At 42.8% G+C, this 26,444-nt stretch overlaps 3 protein-coding genes across 6 annotated transcripts; 2 read left to right on the top strand and 1 right to left on the bottom strand.

The window, feature by feature from the left end:
• Positions 1-751: 751 nt before the first annotated feature.
• Positions 752-5,005, bottom strand: clrn2 (clarin 2). Of its 2 annotated transcripts, XM_034291039.1 has the most exons (5): positions 4,377-5,005; positions 3,594-4,114; positions 3,358-3,479; positions 3,110-3,167; positions 752-1,773 (listed from the first exon to the last, which is right to left on the bottom strand). In XM_034291039.1, exons 2-5 carry the CDS (start codon positions 3,844-3,846, stop codon positions 1,502-1,504), a joined length of 705 nt encoding a protein of 234 aa, XP_034146930.1. In that variant the 5' UTR covers positions 3,847-4,114; positions 4,377-5,005; the 3' UTR covers positions 752-1,501. The 2 variants fall into 2 exon arrangements, with proteins under 2 accessions (XP_034146930.1, XP_034146929.1); XM_034291038.1 differs by lacking the exon at positions 4,377-5,005 and having other exon boundaries at positions 3,594-4,271.
• A 2,698-nt stretch (positions 5,006-7,703) lies between these two features.
• On the top strand, positions 7,704-10,504 carry LOC105008537 (stonustoxin subunit beta-like). 3 transcript variants are annotated; one of them, XM_010867860.2, is made up of 4 exons: positions 7,704-8,017; positions 9,052-9,338; positions 9,431-9,472; positions 9,815-10,504. In XM_010867860.2, the coding sequence occupies exons 2-4, from the start codon at positions 9,068-9,070 to the stop codon at positions 10,342-10,344; spliced, it is 843 nt and encodes a 280-aa protein (XP_010866162.2). In that variant the 5' UTR covers positions 7,704-8,017; positions 9,052-9,067; the 3' UTR covers positions 10,345-10,504. The 3 variants fall into 3 exon arrangements, with proteins under 3 accessions (XP_010866162.2, XP_019899281.1, XP_019899280.1); XM_020043722.1 differs by having other exon boundaries at positions 9,012-9,338; XM_020043721.1 differs by having other exon boundaries at positions 8,972-9,338.
• A 2,894-nt stretch (positions 10,505-13,398) lies between these two features.
• Positions 13,399-25,161, top strand: LOC105008538 (protein NLRC3-like). The gene is made up of 12 exons (XM_010867861.4): positions 13,399-13,529; positions 13,624-13,797; positions 14,131-14,265; positions 16,671-16,778; positions 16,939-17,014; positions 17,737-17,929; positions 18,018-19,818; positions 19,963-20,130; positions 20,845-21,018; positions 21,975-22,148; positions 24,040-24,086; positions 24,463-25,161. The coding sequence occupies exons 1-12, from the start codon at positions 13,441-13,443 to the stop codon at positions 24,999-25,001; spliced, it is 3,678 nt and encodes a 1,225-aa protein (XP_010866163.3). The 5' UTR covers positions 13,399-13,440; the 3' UTR covers positions 25,002-25,161.
• The last annotated feature ends 1,283 nt before the right edge of the window (positions 25,162-26,444 follow it).

Genomic DNA, 26,444 nt, shown 5'->3' with positions numbered 1-26,444 from the left:
TCATACTACAGACCTTTATTTTAAAGGCGAAATTCAATTCCCGGAACTCTGATGATTGTTGAAAGGGCGTTATTGTTGCTGGCTTTGCAAATCTAGGTTACATGTGTAGTTAGCCTTGCCTTGCGACCTTCCCGAAAGAAAATTACGTCAGTAGTAAGCGACACTAGACGATTTAAAAAATTTTTAATTCATAACTGTATATACAAATATTGTACAACTACAATTATTAGAACAAATTACTAACATTAAACAACTGAACAAATACCATACCATACCATACCATCTTCTTCCGCTTATCCGGGGCCGGGTCGCGGGGGCAGCAGTCTAAGCAGGGATGCCCAGACTTCCCTCTCCCCAGACACTTCCTCCAGCTCTTCCGGGGGGACACCGAGGCGTTCCCAGGCCAGCCGGGAGACATAGTCCCTCCAGCGTGTCCTAGGTCTTCCCCGGGGTCTCCTCCCGGTGGGACGGGACCGGAACACCTTCCCAGGAAGGTGTTCCGGAGGCATCCGAAAAAGATGCCCAAGCCACCTCAGCTGACCCCTCTCGATGTGGAGGAGCAGCGGCTCTACTCTGAGCTCCTCCCGGGTGACCGAGCTTCTCACCCTATCTCTAAGGGATCGCCCGGCCACCCTGCGGAGAAAGCCGCTACAAAGAATACAAGCCGTTACAAAGAATACAAGCTGTTACAAAGAATACAAGCCATTACAAGACAGTTCGCAGACAATTTTATTCAGCAGTCTGTCTCCAATGAACTCATGTTCCACAACCAAAAACTGTGGTCATGTGATAAGATTAATCTTTTTGGCTTTGGCCTAAAAAAAAAAAAAAGTTCTCCCAGCCAGTCCTGTTACACAGTGGATCAACTCCCTGGGACACGGTGGATCAACTCCCTGGGACAGTGTGGATCAACTCCCTGGGACAGTGTGGATCAACTCCCTGGGACAGTGTGGATCAACTCCCTGGGACAGTGTGGATCAACTCCCTGGGACACGGTGGATCAACTCCCTGGGACAGTGTGGATCAACTCCCTGGGACAGTGTGGATCAACTCCCTGGGACACGGTGGATCAACTCCCTGGGACAGTGTGGATCAACTCCCTGGGACACGGTGGATCAACTCCCTGGGACAGTGTGGATCAACTCCCTGGGACACGGTGGATCAACTCCCTGGGACAGTGTGGATCAACTCCCTGGGACAGTGTGGATCAACTCCCTGAGACACGGTGGATCAACTCCCTGGGACAGTGTCCTGGGACTGTGTGGATCAACTCTCTGGGACACGGTGGATCAACTCCCTGGGACACGGTGGATCAACTCCCTGGGACACGGTGGATCAACTCCCTGGGACAGTGTGGATCAACTCCCTGGGACAGTGTCCTGGGACAGTGTGGATCAACTCCCTGGGACAGTGTGGATCAACTCCCTGGGACAGTGTGGATCAACTCCCTGGGACAGTGTGGATCAACTCCCTGGGACAGTGTCCTGGGACAGTGTGTGTGTCAGTACATCAGAACATCAGCAGTGACGGTCGGCTGCTCAGGTGGCTTCTTTCTCTGTGGTTTGGGCAGTTTAATTCGGCTCATTGCCACGACTACACACACCACGCCGTGCGTAGCAACGCTGGCCACGCCCAGCCAGAAGGACCAATCCAGTTCCTCGTCCAGAACGGAGAACCGGAAGAGAGTTTCCCTAAAGTTGGAGACACGTTCCGTTAAACGATGCTGTCTGACTGCTGCCAGGAAACACAGGACCGCTAATGAGCCAAACACCGCTGTTAGGAGGAGAGACAGGAGAGAGGAGGAGAGACAGGAGAGAGGAGGAGAGACAGGAGAGACAGACAGAGGAGAGACAGAGAGGGAGAGGAGAGGGTCATTATTATGCTTGTCTTGATCTAGAGGTTTGAGACAATAGAGCAGTGAACCCTCAAGACAACATTTAGGGAGAGGCTGCCATGACTAAAAATTTTGGACCTGATAGTCGACCATTTCTTTAGCTAATCGTTTGGTCCAGATTTTAACATTTTAGTTGACACACACTGTTTTCATAAAGTCTATATTTTTAAGCAGGAGCTTGCCTGCTTAAAATTGCTCTGAATTATGAAAAATATCAGCTATCACACAAAAAGGAGCCATGTTATTACTATATTGTTCTTATTATATTATTACTATATTATGAGACATTATATTATGACTACTACATTGTTCTTCTATTATTACTATATTAGGAGCCATATTAATTATATAATGACTATTTGATTTGAATGCTATAAATGGCTTAGCTAACTCAAGACATTTCCAATATGTAACATATTACTCATCCTTTTATATTAATGGAACTGTGACTGTCCACTGACATAGCGGGTATGAGAAAGATCCACTAAAATGGTACAGCCTATTAATGTTCTGGGAAGGGTCCGGTCGGTCAAAGAGTGGACAATTAAACAAGTGCTTTCTGCTCACAAATTCGAACGTGCATATTACTTTTGAAACATTAGTTGTTTATACATACAAAAATAGAAGGGAATTCAAAAGGGGTGTGTGTTGGTTAAATGCAGTATTTTTGTTATTTAGCAGACACGTATCTAGAGCATTTTACAGGAGGATTTATAGTTAAGTGCTTTGCTCAAGGGCACATCAATACATTGTTCACATTGTTGGTTTGGAAGCTCTAATCACAAACCACATTGTTGGTTTGGAAGCAACCATTTGCTTACTGGTCCTAAGCTCTAATCCCAAGGTGACCTACTGATGTGCGTTTCAGTGTATCTGCTATGATGTGGTACATGTAGAGTCCACATGTTTACCTGCTATGACGTTCCACATGTAGAGTCCACATGTTTACCTGCTATGACGTTCCACATGTAGAGTCCACATGTTTACCTGCTATGACGTTCCACATGTAGAGTCCACATGTTTACCTGCTATGACGTTCCACATGTAGAGTCCACATGTTTACCTGCTATGACGTTCCACATGTAGAGTCCACATGTTTACCTGCTATGACGTTCCACATGTAGAGTCCACATGTTTACCTGCTATGACGTTCCACATGTAGAGTCCACATGTTTACCTGCTATGACGTTCCACATGTAGAGTCCACATGTTTACCTGCTATGACGTTCCACATGTAGAGTCCAGCAGGGCCTTTGATACTCTGGTAGGGAACCTAAAACGCAGGATGACACAATGAAACAAAAACACATACATATAAATCCCCCCCCCACACACACACACATACAATCACTCTCACATGTTATATTTAAATCTAACCTACCTCTGATGCCAATCCCTAATCCTGACCCCTGATACACATCTAAAACCAGCCCTGACACACTCACATCCTGCCCGGGTTCTACCTTGCGTGCGTTGTAGATGCAGAAGGAGAAGCTGAGGAGACTGAAGCCCAGCGCCACCAGCAGAAACACGATGACCAGGACATGGAGACCCGTATTGAGGCTCAGAACCAGGTCGGGGAAGACTGGACACACACACAGTTATGATACAGCCGGAGTCTCCGGGACCGGTTTCAGAACCACCGTACTAATACCAGCCAGGTCATCTGGACTCAAACACACACACACCTTGTCCTTACAGTGTATTTTGGAGCGACGCATCCCCAGACCACAGCGATGGGTTTTCTGTCCCTGGAACAGCCCGTAGGAAATGTCTCCAGTGAACTGGTCCATCTCAGAGCAGTTGGCATTGACCAGCTCTGCCCCGGTGCCACACAAGATGCCCCCAGTGACCCAGCGCTCCGTCGCCAGGGCAACAACCAACAGCGTAGCGGAGAGCACGCAGAGCAGAGCGCCAAAGGAAAAGCTGAAACGTTTCCATAGCGACGGCATGACATGGAGTTCACCACGTCATCAGGAAGGGAGCATTTGCCAGAACACCTCACGCTCTGTCCGTGTGTCTGTCGGTTCTGCTGTCCAAACACCTCACGCTCTGTCCGTGTGTCTGTCGGTTCTGCTGTCCAAACACCTCACGCTCTGTCCGTGTGTCTGTCAGTTCTGCTGTCCAAACACCTCACGCTCTGCCCGTGTGTCTGTCGGTTCTGCTGTCCAAACACCTCACGCTCTGTCCGTGTGTCTGTCGGTTCTGCTGTCCAAACACCTCACGCTCTGTCCGTGTGTCTGTCAGTTCTGCTGTCCAAACACCTCACGCTCTGCCCGTGTGTCTGTCGGTTCTGCTGTCCAAACACCTCACGCTATGCCCGTGTCTGTCGGTTCTGCTGTATAAACACCTCAAGCTCTGTCCGTGTGTCTGTCGGTTCTGCTTTCCAAATACCTCACGCTCTGTCCGTGTGTCTGTCGGTTCTGCTGTCCAAACACCTCACGCTCTGTCCGTGTGTCTGTCGGTTCTGCTGTCCAAACACCTCATGCTCTGTCCGTGTCTGTTGGTTCCTCTCTGTGTCCAAACACCTCACGCTCTGTCCGTTTGTCTGTTGGTTCTGCTGTCCAAACACCTCACACTCTGTCCGTTTGTCTGTCGGTTCTGCTGTCCAAACACCTCACGCTCTGTCCGTTTGTCTGTCGGTTCTGCTGTATAAACACCTCATGCTCTGTCCGTGTGTCTGTTGGTTCCTCTCTGTGTCCAAACACCTCACGCTCTGTCTGTGTGTCTGTTGGTTCCGCTGTGTCTGAACACCTCACGCTCGGTCCGTATGTCTGTTTGTTCTGCTGTCTGAACACCTCACACTCTGTCCGTTTGTCTGTTGGTTCTGCTGTGTCCGGAGTTATTTCAAATGTTCAGGGTCTTTCAACAAAACATTTTTAAATGTAAAGTGTCAAATCAACTCAAAGCAGCTCTTTCTGAAACAAAGCAGAGTCTAGAGTATTGTTCTGTGTTAAAACCTGAAACCCGATCTGGAACAGACCAGAGGGATCTGTTACCGACACAAAGAAACTCTACCCCCACATGCTCGAGCTACCAGCCACTTGGTAACTGTCTTCCTATCCCACGCCATTTCTCTGTCTCTCTTTACTCTCAGACTCTCATCTGCAAATCTTATACTTCTGAAACTCTCCTTGCTGTCAGGTTCTGTATTAGAGGTCTAATAGGAGTGATTAGTAGAGGCCTAATCCCCAACAAATCCCAGGTGTAAAAAGAGCCCAATAAAACAAAAAGGTAAACCACACTCTCTACTGGACAGATTGTGTAACTACAGTTACATATCAGCTGTAGACAGTGCTTGACTTCTAATTTTAGGCAAACACCTTTATGGTTCCTTTTTTATGCAAGCCTTATTAACACATACAATTTCATGAACATAATCTAATGTGTGATTTGTCAGTTCCTGCACTTATTTTAGCTAAATGCGTTTTTCTAATCATGGCATATCCACTTGATCTGGGGAGGGGGAGCAACAATGCACACCCTTTAGTTTCAAAATGTGATGGAACTTCTTCATTTCAATAGCTCCTCTACAATAGTCATGCCATGACTGTACAAATTGTATATTCTTGATCAAGGGAGGGTGAGCAACAATGCACACCCTTTACTTTTCCAAAATCTGAAGTTTCAAAATTTGATGGCTCCAACAGTAGATATGCCATGATTATAAAAAATTACATATTCTTGATCAGGGGTCCATCCTGACCTCCTCCTTCACCGTCTGGTACGCTGCCATCATAGAGTCCAGCCCCCCCCCCGCCCCCCCTCAACTGGACAAAATCTTGCACCATATATATACTTTTTTTGTAATTTATTAATGCACACTGTGTGTTCAGTCCACTGTTATTTGTTTTTACTTCCCTTTTTCCTTTTTGTACTAATTGTTGCACCAACGGCCAGAACAAAGTCCTTCGTTGAAAAACTTGGCAATAAAACCCTTTCTGATTCTTGCTTTTAAACTGCTTTTAAACTGTAAGTGCTCAGCATTTAACTAGCGTATGCTTTACGTATGTTGGCAGTAAAAACGAAAATATAAAATATACTTGAAATTAAATTATGCTAAATGTCGGTCTATAGTAACTTGGAATTCCCTTTTAGAAACACGAGTCTGGCCAGAGTCTGTGGCTTCAGGATCATGTTATGGTGTATGATGCTACAGCATCCATATTAGGAATGTTATCATTCGTCCCCAGAAACTCCGTTCTTCCGCCTACTCAGTCATCACCCCTCCCCCGGTCAAACGTCACCCCTCCCTTGGTCAAGTATCCGCTCTCGCCTTATCAAACATCACCCCGATTAAGCTTTAATTCTCCCCTTGTCAATCGTCAGTCCTCCCCTCGTCAATCGTCAGTCCTCCCCTTGTCAATCGTCAGTCCTCCCCTCGTCAATCGTCAGTCCTCCCCTTGTCAATCGTCAGTCCTCCCCTCGTCAATCGTCAGTCCTCCCCTCGTCAATCGTCAGTCCTCCCCTTGTCATTCGTCAGTCCTCCCCTTGTCAATCGTCAGTCCTCCCCTCGTCAATCGTCAGTCCTCCCCTTGTCAATCCTCAGTCCTCCCCTTGTCAATCGTCAGTCCTCCCCTCGTCAATCGTCAGTCCTCCCCTTGTCATTCGTCAGTCCTCCCCTTGTCAATCGTCAGTCCTCCCCTCGTCAATCGTCAGTCCTCCCCTTGTCAATCCTCAGTCCTCCTCTTGTCAATCGTCAGTCCTCCCCTTGTCAATCGTCAGTCCTCCCCTCGTCAATCGTCAGTCCTCCCCTCGTCAATCGTCAGTCCTCCCCTCGTCAATCGTCAGTCCTCCCCTTGTCAATCGTCAGTCCTCCCCTTGTCAATCGTCAGTCCTCCCCTTGTCAATCGTCAGCCCTCCTCCAGTCAAACATCAGCGATCCCCTTAGTAAAGTATCAGTCAAAAGTGTACGATTTTTCCCAGCCAATAAAACGAGCACAAACTCTGAACTATTATCAAATGGACTCAATACAGAAGAGGTGCTAGCTGGTGTAAGGTAAGATCAATTAGACCAGCTAGCACCTCTTCTGGGGAGGACTGACGATTGACAAGGGGAGGACTGAGGATTGACAAGGGGAGGGCTGACGATTGACAAGGGGAGGACTGACGATTGACAAGGGGAGGGCTGACGATTGACAAGGGGAGGACTGACGATTGACAAGGGGAGGACTGACGATTGACATGAATATGTAACAAGAATCTTTCTTTGGTGGTGTTCAGAAAATGCATATTCTCTGTAAATGTGATCTTTGTATTTTGCTGTTGTCCCATATTATCTAAAGTGTGTTTTAGAGGACCGAAATGGTCTGCTTAGCTAGAATATGTGACAGGACGTTTTATTACGGAAGCAAATCGGAGGCCCACGAAATTAGAGGAAGATGAGCTGAGGGAGTTGCTGTTTTGCAACAGAAATAATACACCTCCTCTGTGAACGGCATATATACCAAGTGTACAATCAATAAAATGTATTTATAAAGCCCTTTTTACCACAGCAGTTGTACACCTTTTATTTACTAGCTATAGCCATGTATAAAGTTTGGGCTGTCTGAAACCAGAACTTTCCTTACATACCCAAGACTGATAGATGCTTTCTGCAGCTCAGCCTGGGTTCAGCCTGGGTTCAGCCTGGGTTCAGCCTGGGTTCAGCCTGGGTTCAGCCTGGGTTCAGCCTGGGTTCAGCCTGGGTTCAGCCTGGGTCAGGCCACCAGGATCCACAGAAGGCATCTGCAATTCAACTGTATTACAGCAGAATTTTCGAATGACAGTAGAATCAACTAATCAAGTTTGTAGGGTCAAATAGCTTGCGGTGTCCTTGTTTGAATGTTTTAAGGTGACTGATATTGCTGCTCCTGCTTCATTGCACTTCTACACTGGCTTAGGCCTAGGATGTCATCACATCATGTCATCACCCAGTTGAGTGTTGAACCATTGTCAGGAAATGTGCTCATCGAGGAAGTCTCTGAGTGTAACTCATAGATGACAGATGCTTGAATGGATGAGAAAGTATGAAGAATAGTGAGCGAGGGGAAAAATCTGCACTCTGTATAAATTAGTATCCCTGTGCTTCGATTGAGGTGACAAGATTCTCTTGGACTGTTGGAAAACACTTGAAGAAATCAGGTACTGCCAGTGTCTCAGACTTGACTCTGATTGGACTGTCTGTCTTGTGTTAACTTGTCTTACCTGGTTGTTCCATGTTATATTAGGAAGATTAAATTGTCCACTAAACAGGACTGCTTTATGCTGGGTTATGAACCCCTTGTTTCTATTAGGCTAAAGTATTTTCGTCTGGTAGGTAGTGAAGGCTTACTGTAGCTGTGTGAAAGCATTTCTCTTAATCTTTCCAGACACAATTACAAGAGAATTTCTCATCAGTTAAGCTGGAATGTGATTGTGTGGTAACTTGAAGACTGTTTGAGTTCATGTCCAGGCCGCCCAATGATTTGCTGATGGCTTACAGTTGTTTGGCCATAAACCTCTTTCTTGATCTGAAGTAAAACTCAAAGATGACTCTTCTTGTGTCTTTCGGGGGTCTCTTGAGCTTGTTTCTTGAGCTTCTCTGGTCAATCTCATGTTGCTCTTAGAACATTATTAATGTTTTTTTAGAAGATATGGCATTTCCGAAACACTTATCACCTGAATTGTTCTTTGGTATGGCTTTCTCTAACAACGATTTGTCTGCCGTTCTTTCACTCTCTCTGTTCCAAATAAGTGTCCAGGCTTCAGTTAGTCAGATGTATTAGTACTGGACTAACTACGTGGAGTCCAGGCTTCAGTTAGTCCAGTACTAATACATCTGACTAACTACATGGAGTCCAGGCTTCAGTTAGTCCTGTACTAATACATCTAACTAACTACATGGAGTCCAGGCCTCAATTAGTCCTGTACTAATACATCTGACTAACTACATGGTGTCCAGGCTTCAGTTAGTCCAATGAGACTGTAAGGAATTCCCCACCAGGGGATTTTTTGGGCTGAATTCTTGTGTTCTTAGATACATTTGACCTGCAGGTTATTACAACCATCATTCTTAATGCCTTATTCTCACACTGCTCTGATTCACTCTGCTCTTAGCCCAGAGTCATCCACAAGGCTAAATTCACTCCGCTCCTAGACCAGGGTCATCCACACGGCTGAATTCACTCTGCTCTTAGCCCAGAGTCATCCACAATGGATTCAGTTCCTGAGCAGCTTTTGGATATTCTGGATAATCTGGAACAAAAAGAGCTGGAGAGATTCCAATGGTTCCTGTATACTGGGGTGAAAGGTTTCACTCAACAGATCTCTGTAAGACTGGTGAAGGAGGTGGAGAGAGAGAAAACAGTTGATATGATGATAGCAGCCTACAGAGAAGTTGATGCTGTGAAGATCACACTGGAAATCCTGAGGAAAATGAACCGGAATGATCTAAAGGAGCAGTTAACGGCAAAGTACAAAATAGGTATTAATAATGAATAACCAGCAGATGTGATTAATCTCAGAGTTTAAGTGTTCAAATGATGCTCAGCAACTAAACTGTTAATCTCCCTGTAGTTTTGTCAACAGAGAGAGATGATAGAGACACTGCAAAACAAGGTAAGTAATGGGTGGGGCAAAACAAGGTAAGTAGTGGGAATGTCTGGGGACAGTAATTCAGGGTATTTATAAAGATACCTTGAAGCTATTTTTGATGTCAAGATCACTTGTGTTAATTGAAAACATGTAAAAGGACACATTTCTTTGCGTTCTTTGTTAAATCAGTGTTTATCCATTGTTATGAATAAAACTTTTTTTTTAGGAGCCATTTATGCCAGTATGTAGGTCATTCAAAAGGGTTCACAGACTATTTATTTTATATAATTGAAATGGACATTATTACGATAATGATGATTAAACTCCAAACATTCTGGGTTACTAAGCAGCTGTTTCCTGGTTTAGATGCCTGTGATCTCACACTGGACCCAAACACAGCAGCCAGAAACCTCTACTTATTTGAGGGGAACAGGAAGGCGACCCAAGGGGGCTTTCATCAGTTGTATCCAGATAACCCAGAAAGATTTGACTGGTGGGGACAGGTTCTGTGTCAAGAAGGTCTCACTGGACGGTCTTACTGGGAGGTGGAGTGGAGTATTTGGGCTGTTATAGCAGTGACATATAAAGGAATCAGTAGGGAAGGAAAAGGTGTGGACAGTCAGTTTGGAAACAATGACAAGTCCTGGAGACTAACCTGCCAAAGTACATGTTATACTGCCTGTCACAATTGGGCAGAAATTGTTATACGTGACACCCCATCCTCCAACAGAGTAGGAGTGTATCTGGACTGGCCGGCCGCCACTCTGTCCTTCTACAGTGTCTCCTCTGACAAACTGACCCACTTACACACATTCCACTCTACATTCACTGAGCCCCTTTACCCAGGGTTTGGGCTTTGGCGTAATGGCTCAGTGTCTCTCTGTCAAGTAGAATAATGTCCTGATTCCTGGAGGAGCACCTGAGTACAGTGTCTCTGTAGAATAGTGTAACAGTTTTAGCCCACGATGGGCTATTACAGAAAGCAACAAATACTTTTTTTTTTGAATTTTGCTTCAATTATGAATGTACTTCAGCTTAGTAAACCAATCATTTATTGTTAACCTGAAGCCTTTGTTTTGTAAAATAAACATTTGTTTCATACTACTGAAGTTTAGCAATTGACTTTTGTTACATTGTGTTGAATTACTATCTAATCATGTCATCTCACACCTGTTGCCTCAAAGCATAAAATGTAATGTTCTTTCATTGCTTGTTGGAGAGCTTATGTACACTTACTTAATTATTTATCCTTTATTTAAGGTAAATCACTTAAACTAATTCTTATGACTGGTCTCAGGGAGGTGGGGTTAGTACTGAGGGAGGTGGGGTAGTACTGAGGGAGGTGGGGTAGTACTGAGGGAGGTGGGGTAGTACTGAGGGAGGTGGGGTAGTACTGAGGGAGGTGGGGTAGTACTGAGTTTCCAGACTGAGTATGAGGAGACCACACGTCAGTGCAAACTGATAGACAGACCGGCAAGAACGTTTTAATGAGGATTTTGGTAGGGATAAATATTTTTCAAATTAATTTAAAACATTAACTGCATATGTCTTCTGGTCATTTAGGCTCAAATATATGCCAGTAGGAAAGTAAAAATACTGACCCCTTCAAGTGAATACTTTCATGTTCTGGCAGCCAGCCGTGCCAGTGAATCCAACACCCTCCCTTAATCACAGCCGTGCCAGTGAATCCAACACCCTCCCTTAATCACAGCCGTGCCAGTGAATCCAACACCCTCCCTTAATCACAGCCGTGCCAGTGAATCAAACACCCTCCCTTAATCACAGCCGTGCCAGTGAATCCAACACCCTCCCTTAATCACAGCCGTGCCAGTGAATCCAACACCCTCCCTTAATCACAGCCGTGCCAGTCAATCAAACTCCCTCCATCCCAGCCGTGCCAGTGAATGAAACACCCTCCCTCCCTCCATCACAGCCGTGCCAGTGAATCAAACACCCTCCCTCCCTCCATCACAGCCGTGCCAGTGAATCAAACACCCTCCCTCCCTCCATCACAGCCATGCCAGTGAATCCAACACCCTCCCTTAATCACAGCCGTGCCAGTCAATCAAACTCCCTCCATCCCAGCCGTGCCAGTGAATGAAACACCCTCCCTCCCTCCCTCCATCACAGCCGTGCCAGTGAATCAAACACCCTCCCTCCCTCCATCACAGCCGTGCCAGTGAATCAAACACCCTCCCGCCCTCATCACAGCCGTGCCTGTGAATCAAACACCCTCCCGCCCTCATCACAGCCGTGCCTGTGAATCAAACACCCTCCCGCCCTCATCACAGCCGTGCCAGTGAATCAAACACCCTCCCGCCCTCATCACAGCCGTGCCAGTGAATCAAACACTTTATCTTCATCTTGGACACCTGTTTTTGTTTATTTTGATTATTGCCCACACCTATTCCCTCATCACAGGCTGAAGTTTCTGCTTCCCCATTGTGTCCTATAGGTCTTTGTTTTGGTTTCTATGTAATGTTGCTCCATTCCTTGTTTTGTGTTTTTAGTTCTTGTCCTAGTTCAGTTTTCCGACAGTGTTTTGTTTCATTTATTAAATGTCCTCTGTTCTCCTTGGGCTTGTGTCCTGCCTCTCCATCCAGCAAGCATTACAAATGCATTCTAATGACTGTAAGCAACAATCAAACACTTCATCAAACACTTTTTTTTTTGTTGCCCAAAGTACAATCCGTTTAGACCACACCTGGTATCAAAATAATATTATGCAATATTAATGACAACACGCACAATACATTATCATTATTATTGTCATATGGTTTTCATTGTAATATTCTGAGTACTAAGAATTTATTTAATTAATCTTCAGACTCATTGGTCACATTGTGCCAGGCTTTGTCATTACATTATCAAAAATATACTGATACTATTTCATCTGGACCAATGTTTCTACTGGGAGGAGTCATAGCAATTAAGGTAATAGAATCTGGCCTAACTGGTTCCTACAGGGAAGTGTATTAAAGAAACACTTACTTCCTGGACTCCTTTAGTTGACCAGACGGCAGGAAGCAAAACTGAACACTTAGTAGAGATCACCAGAGTAAGTTGAATTGTTGTTTTTGTATCTTTAAAATGGTGGTGATGGATTCTAAATGTAATGTTATTCACATGACAATGCATGAGTCAGTAAAACACTATCTCTTTAATTATTAGCCGACTGACTAAGCACAACTCTATTATCTCTTTAATTATTAGCCGACTGATTAAGTACAACTCTATTATCTCTTTAATTATTAGCCGACTGACTGAGTACAACTCTATTATCTCTTTAATTATTAGCCGACTGATTAAGTACAACTCTATTATCTCTTTAATTATTAGCCGACTGACTAAGTACAACTTTATTATCTCTTTAATTATTAGCCGACTGACTAAGTACAACTCTATTATCTCTTTAATTATTAGTCGACTGACTAAGTACAACTCTATTATCTCTTTAATTATTAGCCGACTGATTAAGTACAACTCTATTATCTCTTTAATTATTAGCCGACTGACTAAGTACAACTTTATTATCTCTTTAATTATTAGCCGACTGACTAAGTACAACTTTATTATCTCTCTAATTATTAGCCGACTGATTAAGTACAACTCAATTATCTCTTTCATTATTAGACGACTGAATCAGTAAAACTCTGTATCTCTTTAATTATTAGCCGACTGAATCAGTAAAACTCTGTATTATCTCTTTAATTATTAGCTGACTGAGATTTATTTCCCACAAAGAAAAGTTTTGTCTGGACTTTGGTTTCTGTTCAAGCATTTCTCTGATCACTTTATTGTGTTTTAGTGTCGCCTTGGTCCTACAAGGTTTGCTGGCTATAGTTGTACTGTAAATGTATTTTTATTCTCACTAATGTAACTAGACAGGTGTATTAAAATGTCTATTCTTTGTACAGGACTGCGAGAGAAAAGGACCCCTGACTCTAAAATGTTTCTCCCTGGAGTGAGGGAAAAGGACAATTGACTCTATAATGAGTCTCTCTGGGGCAAGTGACAAAAAGACCACTGACTCTAAAATGAGTCACTCTGGGGAGAATGACCCACTCGTTGATGCAGTGGGGTGAGAGATTATCATTTTTAAAAAAAATCTTTGTTCAAGTGGATCACCATAATATTGCAAAAAATATTATCAATTAATAAATGTTACATAATAGGGAAATACATCAGAAGAGACCAGACTCCCCTGTACCCAGCAGTCATCAGGAGAGACCAGACTCCCCTGCACCCAGCAGTCATCAGGAGAGACCAGACTCCCCTGCACCCAGCTGTCTGTCCATGAAGAGTGATTGGTCAATCTTAGAGCCAATATCCTTCTCTAATAAACAAGGGTAAGAACTGTTACTGCGGAACACATAAGCGGATTCGGTGTTGTGTTGAAAACATCTTCCCTGCCGAAAAGTCCCCTGCCCCTTCGCGTGAACGTGCACTCGCTCAATTCTCATTGCTGCGACTTGCTTGGTGGGGGGGTAATTTCGGTAGGCAGGATAATGTCAGCCACATGGCAAACCGTAGAACTAATCCAGCTAAGGGCAACAACATTCATCCCTTCTAATCGCATGCCGGCAGAACTAGGCTTGCCTGGTTCCTTTTCTTGTTAAATGGTATTGATGTAACAAAATATACACTACATAACTGTTGTTAAATGACTATGATTTGGTCAGGGTTCATCAGGAGAGACCAGACTCCCCTATACCCAGCAGTCATCAGGAGAGACCAGACTCCCCTGTACCCAGCTGTCTGTCCATGAAGAGTGATTGGTCAATGTTAGAGCCAATATCCTTCTCTAATAAACAATGGTAAGTATAATCTACAACCCCTTTCCCAAAAGGTTGTGACACTGCGTAAAATGCAAATTAAAACAGAATGCAATGATGTGCAAATCATTTATTCCTATATTTAATTGAAAATAGTACAAAGAAAACATAACAAATGTTGAGACTGAGAATTGTAATTGTTTTTGGAAAAATACATTTTAAATTTGATGCCAGTAACACGTTTCAAAAAAGTTGGGACTGGCATGTTTTCCACTGTGTTGGATAACCTCTTTCATCAATACTCTGTTAGTGTTGGGGAATTGAAGAGACCAGTTGCTGTAGATTTGAATGTAAAATGTATTTCCATTCTTGCTTGATAAAGAATTTCAGCTGTTCAAAACAGTTTGGGCCTCCCTTGTTGTATTCTTCGTTTCATAATGTGCCAAATGTTTTGAATGAGTGACAGGTCTGGACTGCAGGCAAGGTAGTTTGGCACCAGACTCTCATACTATGGATGCTGTTGCAATATGTACAGAATGTAGTTTGGCATTGTCTAGCTGAAATAAGCAAAGCCTTAGTCACTCTCTTCTTAAGGCTGGAGGATGCGGCATCATAGATTCTGAAAAGACAAAATTATAATTTTGATTTGTCAGACCACAGGACAGTTTTCCACTTCATCTTAAATCAGCTCGGGCCAGAAGAAGGTTCTGGATCTTCTTTATACATAGTATTTTCTTTGCATGGTAGAGTTTTGTGGATGCAGTGACGTACTACCAGACAGTGGTTTTCAGAAGTTTTCCTGAGCCCATGCAGTGATTGGCACTGCAGAATCGTGTCTGTTTTTAATGCAGTGATTCCCACTTCAGAATCATGTCTGTTTTTAATGCAGTGATTCCCACTACAGAATCGTGTCTGTTTTTAATGCAGTGATTCCCACTTCAGAATCATGTCTGTTTTTAATGCAGTGATTCCCACTACAGAATCGTGTCTGTTTTTAATGCAGTGATTCCCACTACAGAATCGTGTCTGTTTTTAATGCAGTGATTCCCACTACAGAATCGTGTCTGTTTTTAATGCAGTGATTCCCACTACAGAATCGTGTCTGTTTTTAATGCAGTGATTTACACTACAGAATCGTGTCTGTTTTTAATGCAGTGATTCCCTCTACAGAATCGTGTCTGTTTTTAATGCAGTGATTCCCACTACAGAATCGTGTCTGTTTTTAATGCAGTGATTCCCACTACAGAATCGTGTCTGTTTTCAATGCAGTGATTTCCGAAGATCACGGCCATCCAATATTGGTTTTCAGCCTTGTCCCTTATGTACAGAGATTTCTCTGGATTCTCTGAATCTTTTAATGATATTATGTACTGTAAATGATGAGATCCCTGAACTCTTTGCAGTTTTATGCTGAGAAACATTATTCCTAATTTGTTGCACTATTTGCCCGCACAATATTTCACAGATTGGTGAACCCCTCCACTTCTTTACTTTTGACACATTCTCTCTGGAAGGATCTTTTTATACCCAATCATGTTACTGACCTGTTGCCACTTGACCTCATTAGTTGTGAGATGTTCCACCAGGTTTAGTTTTTTAGCATCACAAATATTCCAGTCTTTTGTTGCTTCTGTCCCAACTTTGACACATTGCTGGGATCACATTATCATTTCAAACAATATCATTTCTCAGTTTCAACATTTATTATGTTGTCTTTGTATTATTTTCTATTAAATATAGGGTTTAAATTATTTGCACATCCTTGCATTCTGCTTTATTTACATTTTACACAGCTTCCCAACTTTTTTGGAAACAGGTTTTGAAGTCCAACACTTCCTCGAGTTGGTTTGTGGGAAAGGAGAATAACACACCAGGAGTCAGGTCAATTACCGTACCGAATATTCTGTTTATTACAAAAGCTTTTGGAGACAGAGTGTCGCCCCACAATGTCTGAAGATGAACAGTCACATCAGCATTATTTATACTTCAAACATGCCTAAAAGTGGGGGGGTTGAATATGCCAAGCGTGTGTGCCATTGGTCCAGTTTATGTTCTATACCTTATATGTGTAAATGCAGTACAAGCGTCATCTTTGCACTTTGTGGTTTCTGTCTTATCTATTCTTAATTCAGCCCTGCCCAGAATATGTGTGTGCGTTATTAATCTGCCCCCCTCTGTTTCCTGTAATCTAACACACAAGATCAGTCTGCTCTTGTTCCCCAGCAAATGCCTAAATAAGATTTCCTGTTTTCTACTTGCAACTTTCAGTCTCAGCTTATGCTACAGACATTCAACATTTTGCTTCAATGCTCACAACAGTTTGACAGCTTATACACTCAATGTATCCACACAGGATTGTAGGTAAACATCTTGGTTTTACAGAGACGAACTAGACCAAATCTATACCCTGTCATCCACTAACGATTTGATGTGTTTCCTTTAAAAAGCACTTTGCCAAGGTACAGAACGCATTCACTTCCACCTAGCTGTCTGCCCGAGAAGAGAGGTCAGTCAGTGCTACAGGTCAGAGAGGAAGACCTATTCCCTAAACAAAGGTATGAATCACAAAGGAAACACAGTAACTGCAAAGTTAATTTAACTCTCCCTAGAAAATATTTGATCCCAAGACTTTTAAGTCAATGTTATTAATTGAAACATTATGTAAACAATAATGTTAAATATGGCACGTCTCTTGGTTCTCATTTAATTTTTCAGTCTTAAAAGACTCAGAGAGGACAGACCAGAGACAGAGTCTCCTGCAAGTCTTCAAGACTTGGACTCCATTTTCACGGTGAGATGTTTTGTTTTTAAATGTTAATATCTAGAATGGAAAATATTTCAGAAATCTTTAATTTAACTTCCCAATGTGTCTCCATAAATGCAGAAAAGCTGAAAAGAAGCAGAGATTGATTAATAAGCTAATTCTTGATTTTGATTAGTAATCCCAACCATCATATTAAGTACAAGTCTATCTATAATCCTGCCTCATTAATGCAACAACAGAATTGTTCCTTGTAGACATTTCAAACCAGGAAGTCAGTCAGTACAGAGAGACACACGTTAGCCTGGCTCAAACCCAAACTCTTCTTTTAAGATGCTATAGTTACAAACTTCAAGTAGACATTGGCTATCTTGGGGGTGAGATGGCATGAATAATTATGTACTATTACTACTACTATAATTATGTTGAATTTTTGCAACATGTATTTTCATTGTGTCCTTCAGACTCTTTTTGCCTGCACAGCATTGCAGTATTGCACTGCAAGAGTGCCTTGTCTTGCTTTGTTTTGTCCCAACATGGTTTTGTATTTGCTGCGCACTAGTCTATCTGTCAATGTATCTATATCTGCAGGATTTTTACATAGTTCCTAAAACTCCACACCAAATTGATGAAGTATTTGTTATTGTACATACATCTTAAAACAAACCCACCTGTTAGTAGAAATTTAAAGTAAAGAGAAAAGAAGACCATAGACTTCTTTAAAACAAATACTTGTCTTTACGTCTTCTCAGTACCTTGAAGAGACTGTGATCACCTTTGTAAAGAAAGAGCTGAAAAGGTTCAAGAAGATTTTGAATCCTAAACTCCCAGAAAGTTCTGAGAATCAGAATGAGGAAAGCGATTCCAGAGAGGGAGTCCTAAAGATTACACTATATGCCCTGAGGAACATGAACCAGAAGGAGCTCGCTGACACCCTGCAGAAACGTATGAAATCAAAAAAGATTGCTATATTTACGAGGTGTAACAAAAGTGTAACAATCATTTAATTTGTGTGTTTATTGATGATTTATAGATGAGCTTGCTATAACGTGTCAACACAAACTCAAATCCAACCTGAAGAACAAGTTCCAGTGTGTGTTTGAGGGAGTAGCTGGGCAAGAAAAACCAACACTCCTTAATGAAATTTTCACAGAGCTCTACATCACAGAGGGTGGAAGTGGAGGAGTCAATAATGAACATGAGGTGAGACAGGTTGAGATGGCATCAAAGAGAAAAACTTTATGTGAAACATCAATCAAATGCAATGACATCTTTAAGCCATTACCGGATCAGAATAAACCCATCAGAACTGTACTGACCAAGGGAATTGCCGGTATTGGAAAAACTGTCTCTGCACAGAAGTTCATTCTGGACTGGGCTGAAGGAAAAGCAAATCAGGATCTTCAATTCATATTTCCCCTTCCCTTTCGGGAGTTGAACTTGATGAAAGAAGAAAAACTTACCTTGATTCAAGTTGTTGAAAAATATTTTGAGGACATGAAGGAACTGAGAATCTCCAACTTTGATGAATTCAACATTCTTTTTGTTTTCGATGGCCTGGATGAATGCCGACCTCCCCTAGACTTCAACAACAACACAACAAGTTTGTTTGATGTCACAGAACCAACCACAATGGATGTGCTGCTGACAAACCTCATCAAGGGGAATCTGCTTCCTTCTGCTCTCCTCTGGATAACATCTCGACCTGCCGCAGCCCATCAGATACCTGCTGAGTATATTGACCAGGTGACAGAGGTACGAGGATTCAATGACCCACAGAAGGAAGAGTACTTCAGGAAGAGAATCTGTGAAGAGAACCTGGCCAGCAGAATGATCTCCCATATAAAGAAATCAAGAAGCCTTCACATAATGTGTCACATACCAGTTTTCTGTTGGATTTCAGCCATTGTTCTCGAAAAACTGTTGGTTGAAGCAAATAGTGTGCATATGCCCAAAACTCTGACTCAAATGTACAACCACTTTCTGGTATTTCAGTTGAAAATATGGAGTCACAAGTATCCAGGAGAACATGGCAAAGATCCACGCTGGGGTAAGATCATCATGGCCCTGGGAAAACTGGCCTACCAACAGCTGTGTAAAGGCAACCTGATCTTCTACGAGGAAGACCTGACAGAGAGTGGCATTGATGTCAGAGATGTGGCAGTGTACTCAGGAATGTGCACACAGATCTTCAGAGAGGAGAATGGGCTGAACCAGGGGAAGGTGTACTGCTTTGTGCATCTCAGCATCCAGGAGTTTCTGGCTGCTGTGTATGTGCATGTGACATTCATTAAAACCAATGAGAACCACCTACTAGTCAAACAGAAATCCTTTCCCAGGATACTCACATCCTCATTAAAAAACCCTAAATCAATGATCAACTTACACAAGATTGCAGTAGATCAGGCCCTGCAGAGTGAGAATGGACACCTGGACCTGTTCCTCCGCTTCCTTCTGAGTTTTTCACTGGAGTCCAATCAGACTGTCTTACAGTTTCTGCTCGGACAGACAGGAAGCAGCTCAATCAATAATGAGAAAACAGTTGAGTACATCAAGGAGAAGATCAGAGAGAATCCCTCTCCAGAGAGATGCATCAATCTGTTCCACTGTCTGAATGAACTAAATGACCATTCTCTAATGGAGGAAATCCAAAGCTACCTCAGATCAGGACATCTCTCAGAAACCAAACTATCACCTGCCCAGTGTTCAGCTCTGGTGTTTGTGTTGTTGACATCAGAAGAAGAGCTGGATGAGTTTGACATGAAAAAATACTCAAGATCAGAAGAGGGTCTTCTGAGGTTGCTGCCACTGGTCAAAGCCTCCAAGACAGCTCTGTGAGTACTTTGAAGAAAGTTGTCAGTTTTAGGACATTTAAATACCAATCATCTTTATATAATTATTTCTATGAATGTAAAACACTGCCTTTAACTACTTAAAACATGTTGTGTATTGAATCCTTGAATTGCCTTCTAATTTAGGCTGAATCAATGTAATCTTTCACCACAATGCTGCGATGTACTGGCCACAGCCCTCAAATCCCACAACCTGAGAGAGCTGGACCTGAGTGACAACAACCTGCAGGATTCAGGAGTGAAGCTGCTCTCTGCTGGACTAAAGAATCCACAATGTAAACTGGAGACGCTAAAGTGAGTGTTCCTGTATTCTTCATAATTGGTTGAGTTCTAATTGCTCCTTCATCCCATTAGTTTTACCTGATTATGCTAACAGAGTACAAGACAAACATTATAACTCAAAGCAATCTGGGACTTCTGGAAACCTTCCATTATGGTCTGGAGGTAAAATTTTGGTTGATATCAATCATCTATAAGATGAATACCTCAGATATTGACATTACAAGTTTGTAAGAGAGTTGTTTTGGTGACATGGGGTGTATATCTGCACATACATGATATAATAAAATCATTTAATGGATTTTACTCTCATAGGTTGCAGAGGCTGTGCCCAGACAGTACTTTTCCCCCAGATTCATTTAAGAGTAATCTTGGTCCTGTAGCCACAATGATAGATTAGCAGTTATTGATGACATGTCTATGTGATAGTTGCAGGAACATTTTAGGCGAAACAAAATGTTAAATATTCAACTGCTGAAATACAACCCACCCCCCCAAAAACTACATTTTAGAAATATGGAACACCAACCATCTTTCAATAGAATTCACTGAAAACCTACGTTCTTCAACAGCTGTTATGAGTCCTTAGATTAAGCGGATCTATTTCCACAGTCATTTTATAGATGCAGAGGTAAGCTGTGCAGCTCTGATATGATCTCAAACCCCTCCTAACTAAACATTTAAGATTATTCAGTAACTGTTTTGGTTTATTTCTCGTTTCATATTCAGACTGAGTGGATGTAATCTCACAGAGGCGTCCTGTGAAGATTTGGCCTCAGCTCTCAGCTCAAACACGTCCCATTTGAAAGAGCTGGACTTGAATGAAAACGATTTGCAGGATTCAGGCGTTAAGCTGCTCTCTGCTGGACTGGAGACTTCACAATGTAAACTGGAGACCCTGAAGTGAGTATTTTTTTTCATCAAGTATACCTGGTTCATTAGCACTGCATGTGTTAGGAGGCTAATGTGTGAATATTTGAAATAGTTTATAAGATGTCCTGATTTTTAATCCAAGTAACACAAGTTTACTAATTAGCAATAGGGATGAAATTAAGCTAGTCTTCTAATCTGACACTAGCACTTTAATACTGTAAAAAATGCCTGAATGGCAAAAAAATAAATATTTTGGAGAATAGCAGCATCTTTGATCTGGGGTACTGGACATTACACATTCAAATATATGATCCCAGGTGCCAGTGCTTAAAGTCAAGTTCAAATATATGATCCCAGATGCCAGTGCTTAAAGTCAAGTTCAAATATATGATCCCAGATGCCAGTGCTTAAAGTCAAGTTCAATTATATGATCCCAGATGCCAGTGCTTAAAGTCAAGTTCAATTATATGATCCCAGATGCCAGTGCTTAAAGTCAAGTTCAATTATATGATCCCAGATGCCAGTGCTTAAAGTCAAGTTCAGATATATGATCCCTGATGCCAGTGCTTAAAGTCAAGTTCAGAAGAGAGTAATCATCAATCTCTGCATATTATTTTACAACTATTTTTACTGTAAAACACTGTGAACAATACTGATACAAAAGTAACATTTAAAAAAATAAAAATAATATGAACATTTAACAAATATGAACAATACTGATACTAAAGTAGCATTTAAAAAAACATTTAAATATGAACAATACTGATACTAAAGTAGCATTTTGCATCATTATTGTAGCAGTCAGGGTTCCAATCATGACACTGTCCGTGTTGGGTTGATTGTCTGATCTACCAGTAACTTACTACCCCTGACTTAATGATATTCTATTGTCCAGAATAATCCATAGCATTTGTCAGAGAAATTTCTTCTAAACCACCACCACAAAGTAGCATTGGGTTTGTGAGACCATGATTCTCTCCCTGTAGGCTGTCTGGCTGTCTGGTCACAGAGGAAGGCTGTGCTGCTCTAAGTTCAGCTCTGAGGTCAAACCCCTCCCATCTGAAAGAACTGGACCTGAGTTACAATCACCCAGGAGACATAGGAGTAAAGCTGCTCTCTGCTGGACTGGAGAATCCAGACTGGAAACTGAAGCATGTCAGGTATGTAGAGGGTTTGCAATCATCAATCCAGAGTGTGTGTGTCTCTCTCTCTGGGCAGAGCAGGAGTTAGGTTTAATGTTAGAATTGGGGTTACTTTCAGGTTCAGTTTTAACCCTACATACAGCTTCGGAAACAAAAAACCAGGTAAGCCTAGTTCAGCGAGCCCGCAATAAAATGCGTTAAAACATTGTGGCTGCCCTCTGGAGAACCGAACCCAGGTCGTCCACGAGAAAGGCTGTGTCATTAACCACTACGCCACAGAGCTGTACATTTACCAGGTGTCAGTATTGCCTCTTCACATTATATAATTGTGTCAGGCATTGACATCACGCCGAGTTTGAACATTTCGTTAGACACCATTAACCATCATGTTAAACTGAATAACGTTTCTTAAGTTTACCTCCACCACAAATAGTATCAATGAACTGTTAGCTTTTGCCACTGGTCGTTTTAACAACTAATAAGCATTCGTGAATGACATTGATACAGTATCTATCAATATAGGTGATGATAACTGACTTTTCTGTCCAGTGAAAGGACAAGAGAATCGTGTAGCCAGCGAAGTGTTTGTCTATCCTGAACAAATCCTAACATCCACCAGAACTGTTTTATTTTAGGCTTCCTATTACGTAGCTACTGAAGGTTGTAGCTGGCGAAGCTTTTGTCTGTCCTGAACCTCAGGCATAATGTGTTTTGACTGTTACGGGAGGTGAACGCAGGACCGGTTGTTCTGGAGGTGGAAGATCTTATAGCAGACAGGCCGTCCCCCGGAAGTGCAGTTTTGACTTTTCAAAGTTGGTCTTGAGGTGGTGGGGCTAAAAGCTAGTGACCACATCTGATCCTTACTCCTGTCAATCAATGGAACCAAGCGGTCATGAAATCCGTCACCAGTAGCAGTGGCAATGTTGTATCGAGAGTGGCAACGTTGTATCGGGAGTGGCAACGTTGTATCAAGAGTGTCAACGTTGTATCAAGAGTGGCAACGTTGTATCGACAGTGGCAACGTTGTATCGACAGTGGCGACGTTGTATCGAGAGTGGCGACGTTGTATCGAGAGTGGCGACGTTGTATCGAGAGTGGCGACGTTGTATCGAGAGTGGCGACGTTGTATCGACAGTGGCGACGTTGTATCGACAGTGGCGACGTTGTATCGAGAGTGGCGACGTTGTATCGAGAGTGGCGACGTTGTATCGAGAGTGTCAACGTTGTATCGGGAGTGGCAACGTTGTATCGAGAGTGTCAACGTTGTATCGAGAGTGGCGACGTTGTATCGAGAGTGGCGACGTTGTATCGAGAGTGGCGACGTTGTATCGAGAGTGGCGACGTTGTATCGACAGTGGCAACGTTGTATCGAGAGTGGCAACGTTGTATCAAGAGTGGCGACGTTGTATCGAGAGTGGCGACGTTGTATCGAGAGTGGCAACGTTGTATCGAGAGTGGCAACGTTGTATCGAGAGTGGCAACGTTGTATCGAGAGTGGCGACGTTGTATCGAGAGTGGCGACGTTGTATCGAGAGTGGCAACGTTGTATCGAGAGTGGCAACGTTGTATCAAGAGTGGCGACGTTGTATCGAGAGTGGCGACGTTGTATCGAGAGTGGCAACGTTGTATCGAGAGTGGCAACGTTGTATCGAGAGTGGCAACGTACTGGCTGAATGAGATAAAGCTTAGTGGAGGTTCCGTGTTTAGGAGGGTCCTCACTGTGAGGTAAAAGGGGTTTGAGTGAACTACTGAAGGCAAGCATCGCATCAAGTCTGGTAACTGGCCTGTTGAAGGCATCCCACTACCGTGGGACACCAGGGACAAGGAGAAAAATAAGAAGGATTTCATTTTTTAAAGAGAGCAATTTATGAAATCTGATGTCTAATTCTTGTTTTGTTTTTTCTCACAGTCTGGACCATGGTGGAGAGTTAAGGGTGAAATCCGCACCAAGAAAATGTTTGTTTTATTTTTATTTATGCTGTGTGCGTGTGTCTGTGTGTGTGTCTGTGTGTGTGTGTCTGTGTGCGTGTGTGTGCTCGTATATCTGTATTTTTAAACAATTGTGAACATGTGTAACATTCTGATGTTAATTTCAATGATTTGAAACGCTGTGTCCTGGTCTCCCTCATTAGATGATAATGTCTGGTAATGTGTCCTGGTCTTCCTCATTAGATGATAATGTCTGGTAATGTGTCCTGGTCTCCCCTATTAGATGATAATGTCTGGTACTGTGTCCTGGTCTCCCTCATTAGATGATAATGTCTGGTACTGTGTCCTGGTCTCTCCCATTAGATGATAATGTGTGGTACTGTGTTCTGGTCTCTCCCATTAGATGCATGTGATCTCACACTGGACCCAAACACAACCTTCAGATTCCTCTCTCTGTCTGAGGGGAACAGGAAGGTGACATGGGGAGAGGAGCAGATGTACCCTAATCACCCAGACAGATTTCAAGACTGTCCCCAGGTGCTTTGTAGCGAGGGTCTGATTGGACGCTGTTACTGGGAGGTGGAGAGGACTGGGAGAGGTGCTGGTATAGCAATCACATATAAAGGAATCAAGAGGAGAGGACAAAGTGATTACTGTTACCTTGGTTACAACAACATATCATGGAGTCTGTGGTACTCTGAAAAGAGATACTATGCCTGGCACAATAATATCAACACTATCATAGCTGACCCCTCCCCCTCCTCCTGGTCCAATAGGGTAGGAGTATATCTGGACTGGCCCGCCGGCACTCTGTCCTTCTACAGTGTCTCCTCTGACAAACTGACCCACTTACACACATTCCACTCTACATTCACTGAGCCCCTTTACCCAGGGTTTAGGGTTTGGCCTGACTCCTCAGTTTATCTGTGTCAGGTAGAATAGTCTCCTGTGTCCTGGAGGAACACCTGAGTATTTATCCAAGTGACCATCCTGTTTAAACACACCTGGATGACTTTATGGGATAACATTTACCTCATCATAACATGAATATGTAAAAACCCATAATGACATTGACCTTGTAAACTAAAATCACCACACTGCTGCAAACATGTATTTCCATTATTTTACATAAACAGAATGTCTATAATGTTTTGGTCAAATAAAGTAAATAAGAATAACTGTATGGGCCTTTCATTCCACAGATTTGAGCTCACTGATTTGAGCTCACAAAAAATGTAATGTTGATGATATGGTGGAAATGTTATAGTCCTCAGCTGTGTTGGGGCTGGAGGTGATGGGTGGATTCAGTTGGGTGGTCATAAAATTAGAATATCATCAAAAAGTTGATTTATTTCAGGTATTTCATTCAACAAGTGAAACTTGTATAATGTATACATTCATTCCACACAGACTGATATATTTCAAGTGTTTTTTTCTTTTAAGTTTGATGATTATAACTGACAACTAATGAAATCCCCAAATTCAGTTTCTCTGAAAAGTTGAATATTGTGAAAAGGTTCAATATTGAAGACACCTGGTGCCACATTCTAATCAGCTAATTAACCCAAAACACCTGCAAAGGCCTTTAAATGGTCTCTCAGTTTAGTTCTGTAGGCTACACAATCATAGGGAAGACTGCTGACTTGACAGCTGTCCAAAAGACGACCATTGACACCTTGCACAAGGAGGGCAAGACACAAAAGGTCATAGCTAAAGAGGCTGGCTGTTCACAGAGCTCTGTGTCCAAGCACATTAATAGAGAGGCGAAGGAAAGGAAAAGATGTGGTAGAAAAAAGTGTACAAGCAATAGGGATAACCGCACCCTGGAGAGGATTGTGAAACAAAACCCATTCAAAAATGTGGGGGAGATTCACAAAGAGTGGACTGCAGCTGGAGTCAGTGCTTCAAGAACCACCACGCACAGACGTGCTGTCGCATTCCTTGTGTCAAGCCTCTCTTGAACAAGACACAGCGTCAGAAGCGTCTCGCCTGGGCTAAAGACAAAAAGGACTGGACTGCTGCTGAGTGGTCCAAAGTTATGTTCTCTGATGCAAGAAAATTTAGCATTTCCTTTGGAAATCAATGTTCCTGAGTCTGGAGGAAGAGAGGAGAAGCACAGAATCCACGTTGCTTGAAGTCCAGTGTAAAGTTTCCACAGTCAGTGATGGTTTGGGGTGCCATGTCATCTGCTGGTGTTGGTCCACTGTGTTTTCTGAGGTCCAAGGTCAACGCAGCCGTCTACCAGGAAGTTTTAGAGCACTTCATGCTTCCTGCTGCTGACCAACTTTATGGAGATGCAGATTTCATTTTCCAACAGGACTTGGCCCCTGCACATAGTGCCAAAACTACCAGTACCTGGTTTAAGGACCATGATATCCCTGTTCT

Source organism: Esox lucius, chromosome 25 (genome assembly GCF_011004845.1).
Source record: "Esox lucius isolate fEsoLuc1 chromosome 25, fEsoLuc1.pri, whole genome shotgun sequence".
NCBI classification, from domain to species: domain Eukaryota; kingdom Metazoa; phylum Chordata; class Actinopteri; order Esociformes; family Esocidae; genus Esox; species Esox lucius.
The sequence above is the reverse complement of the archived record's forward strand: the minus strand, read 5'-3'. Positions and strand labels throughout refer to the sequence as shown.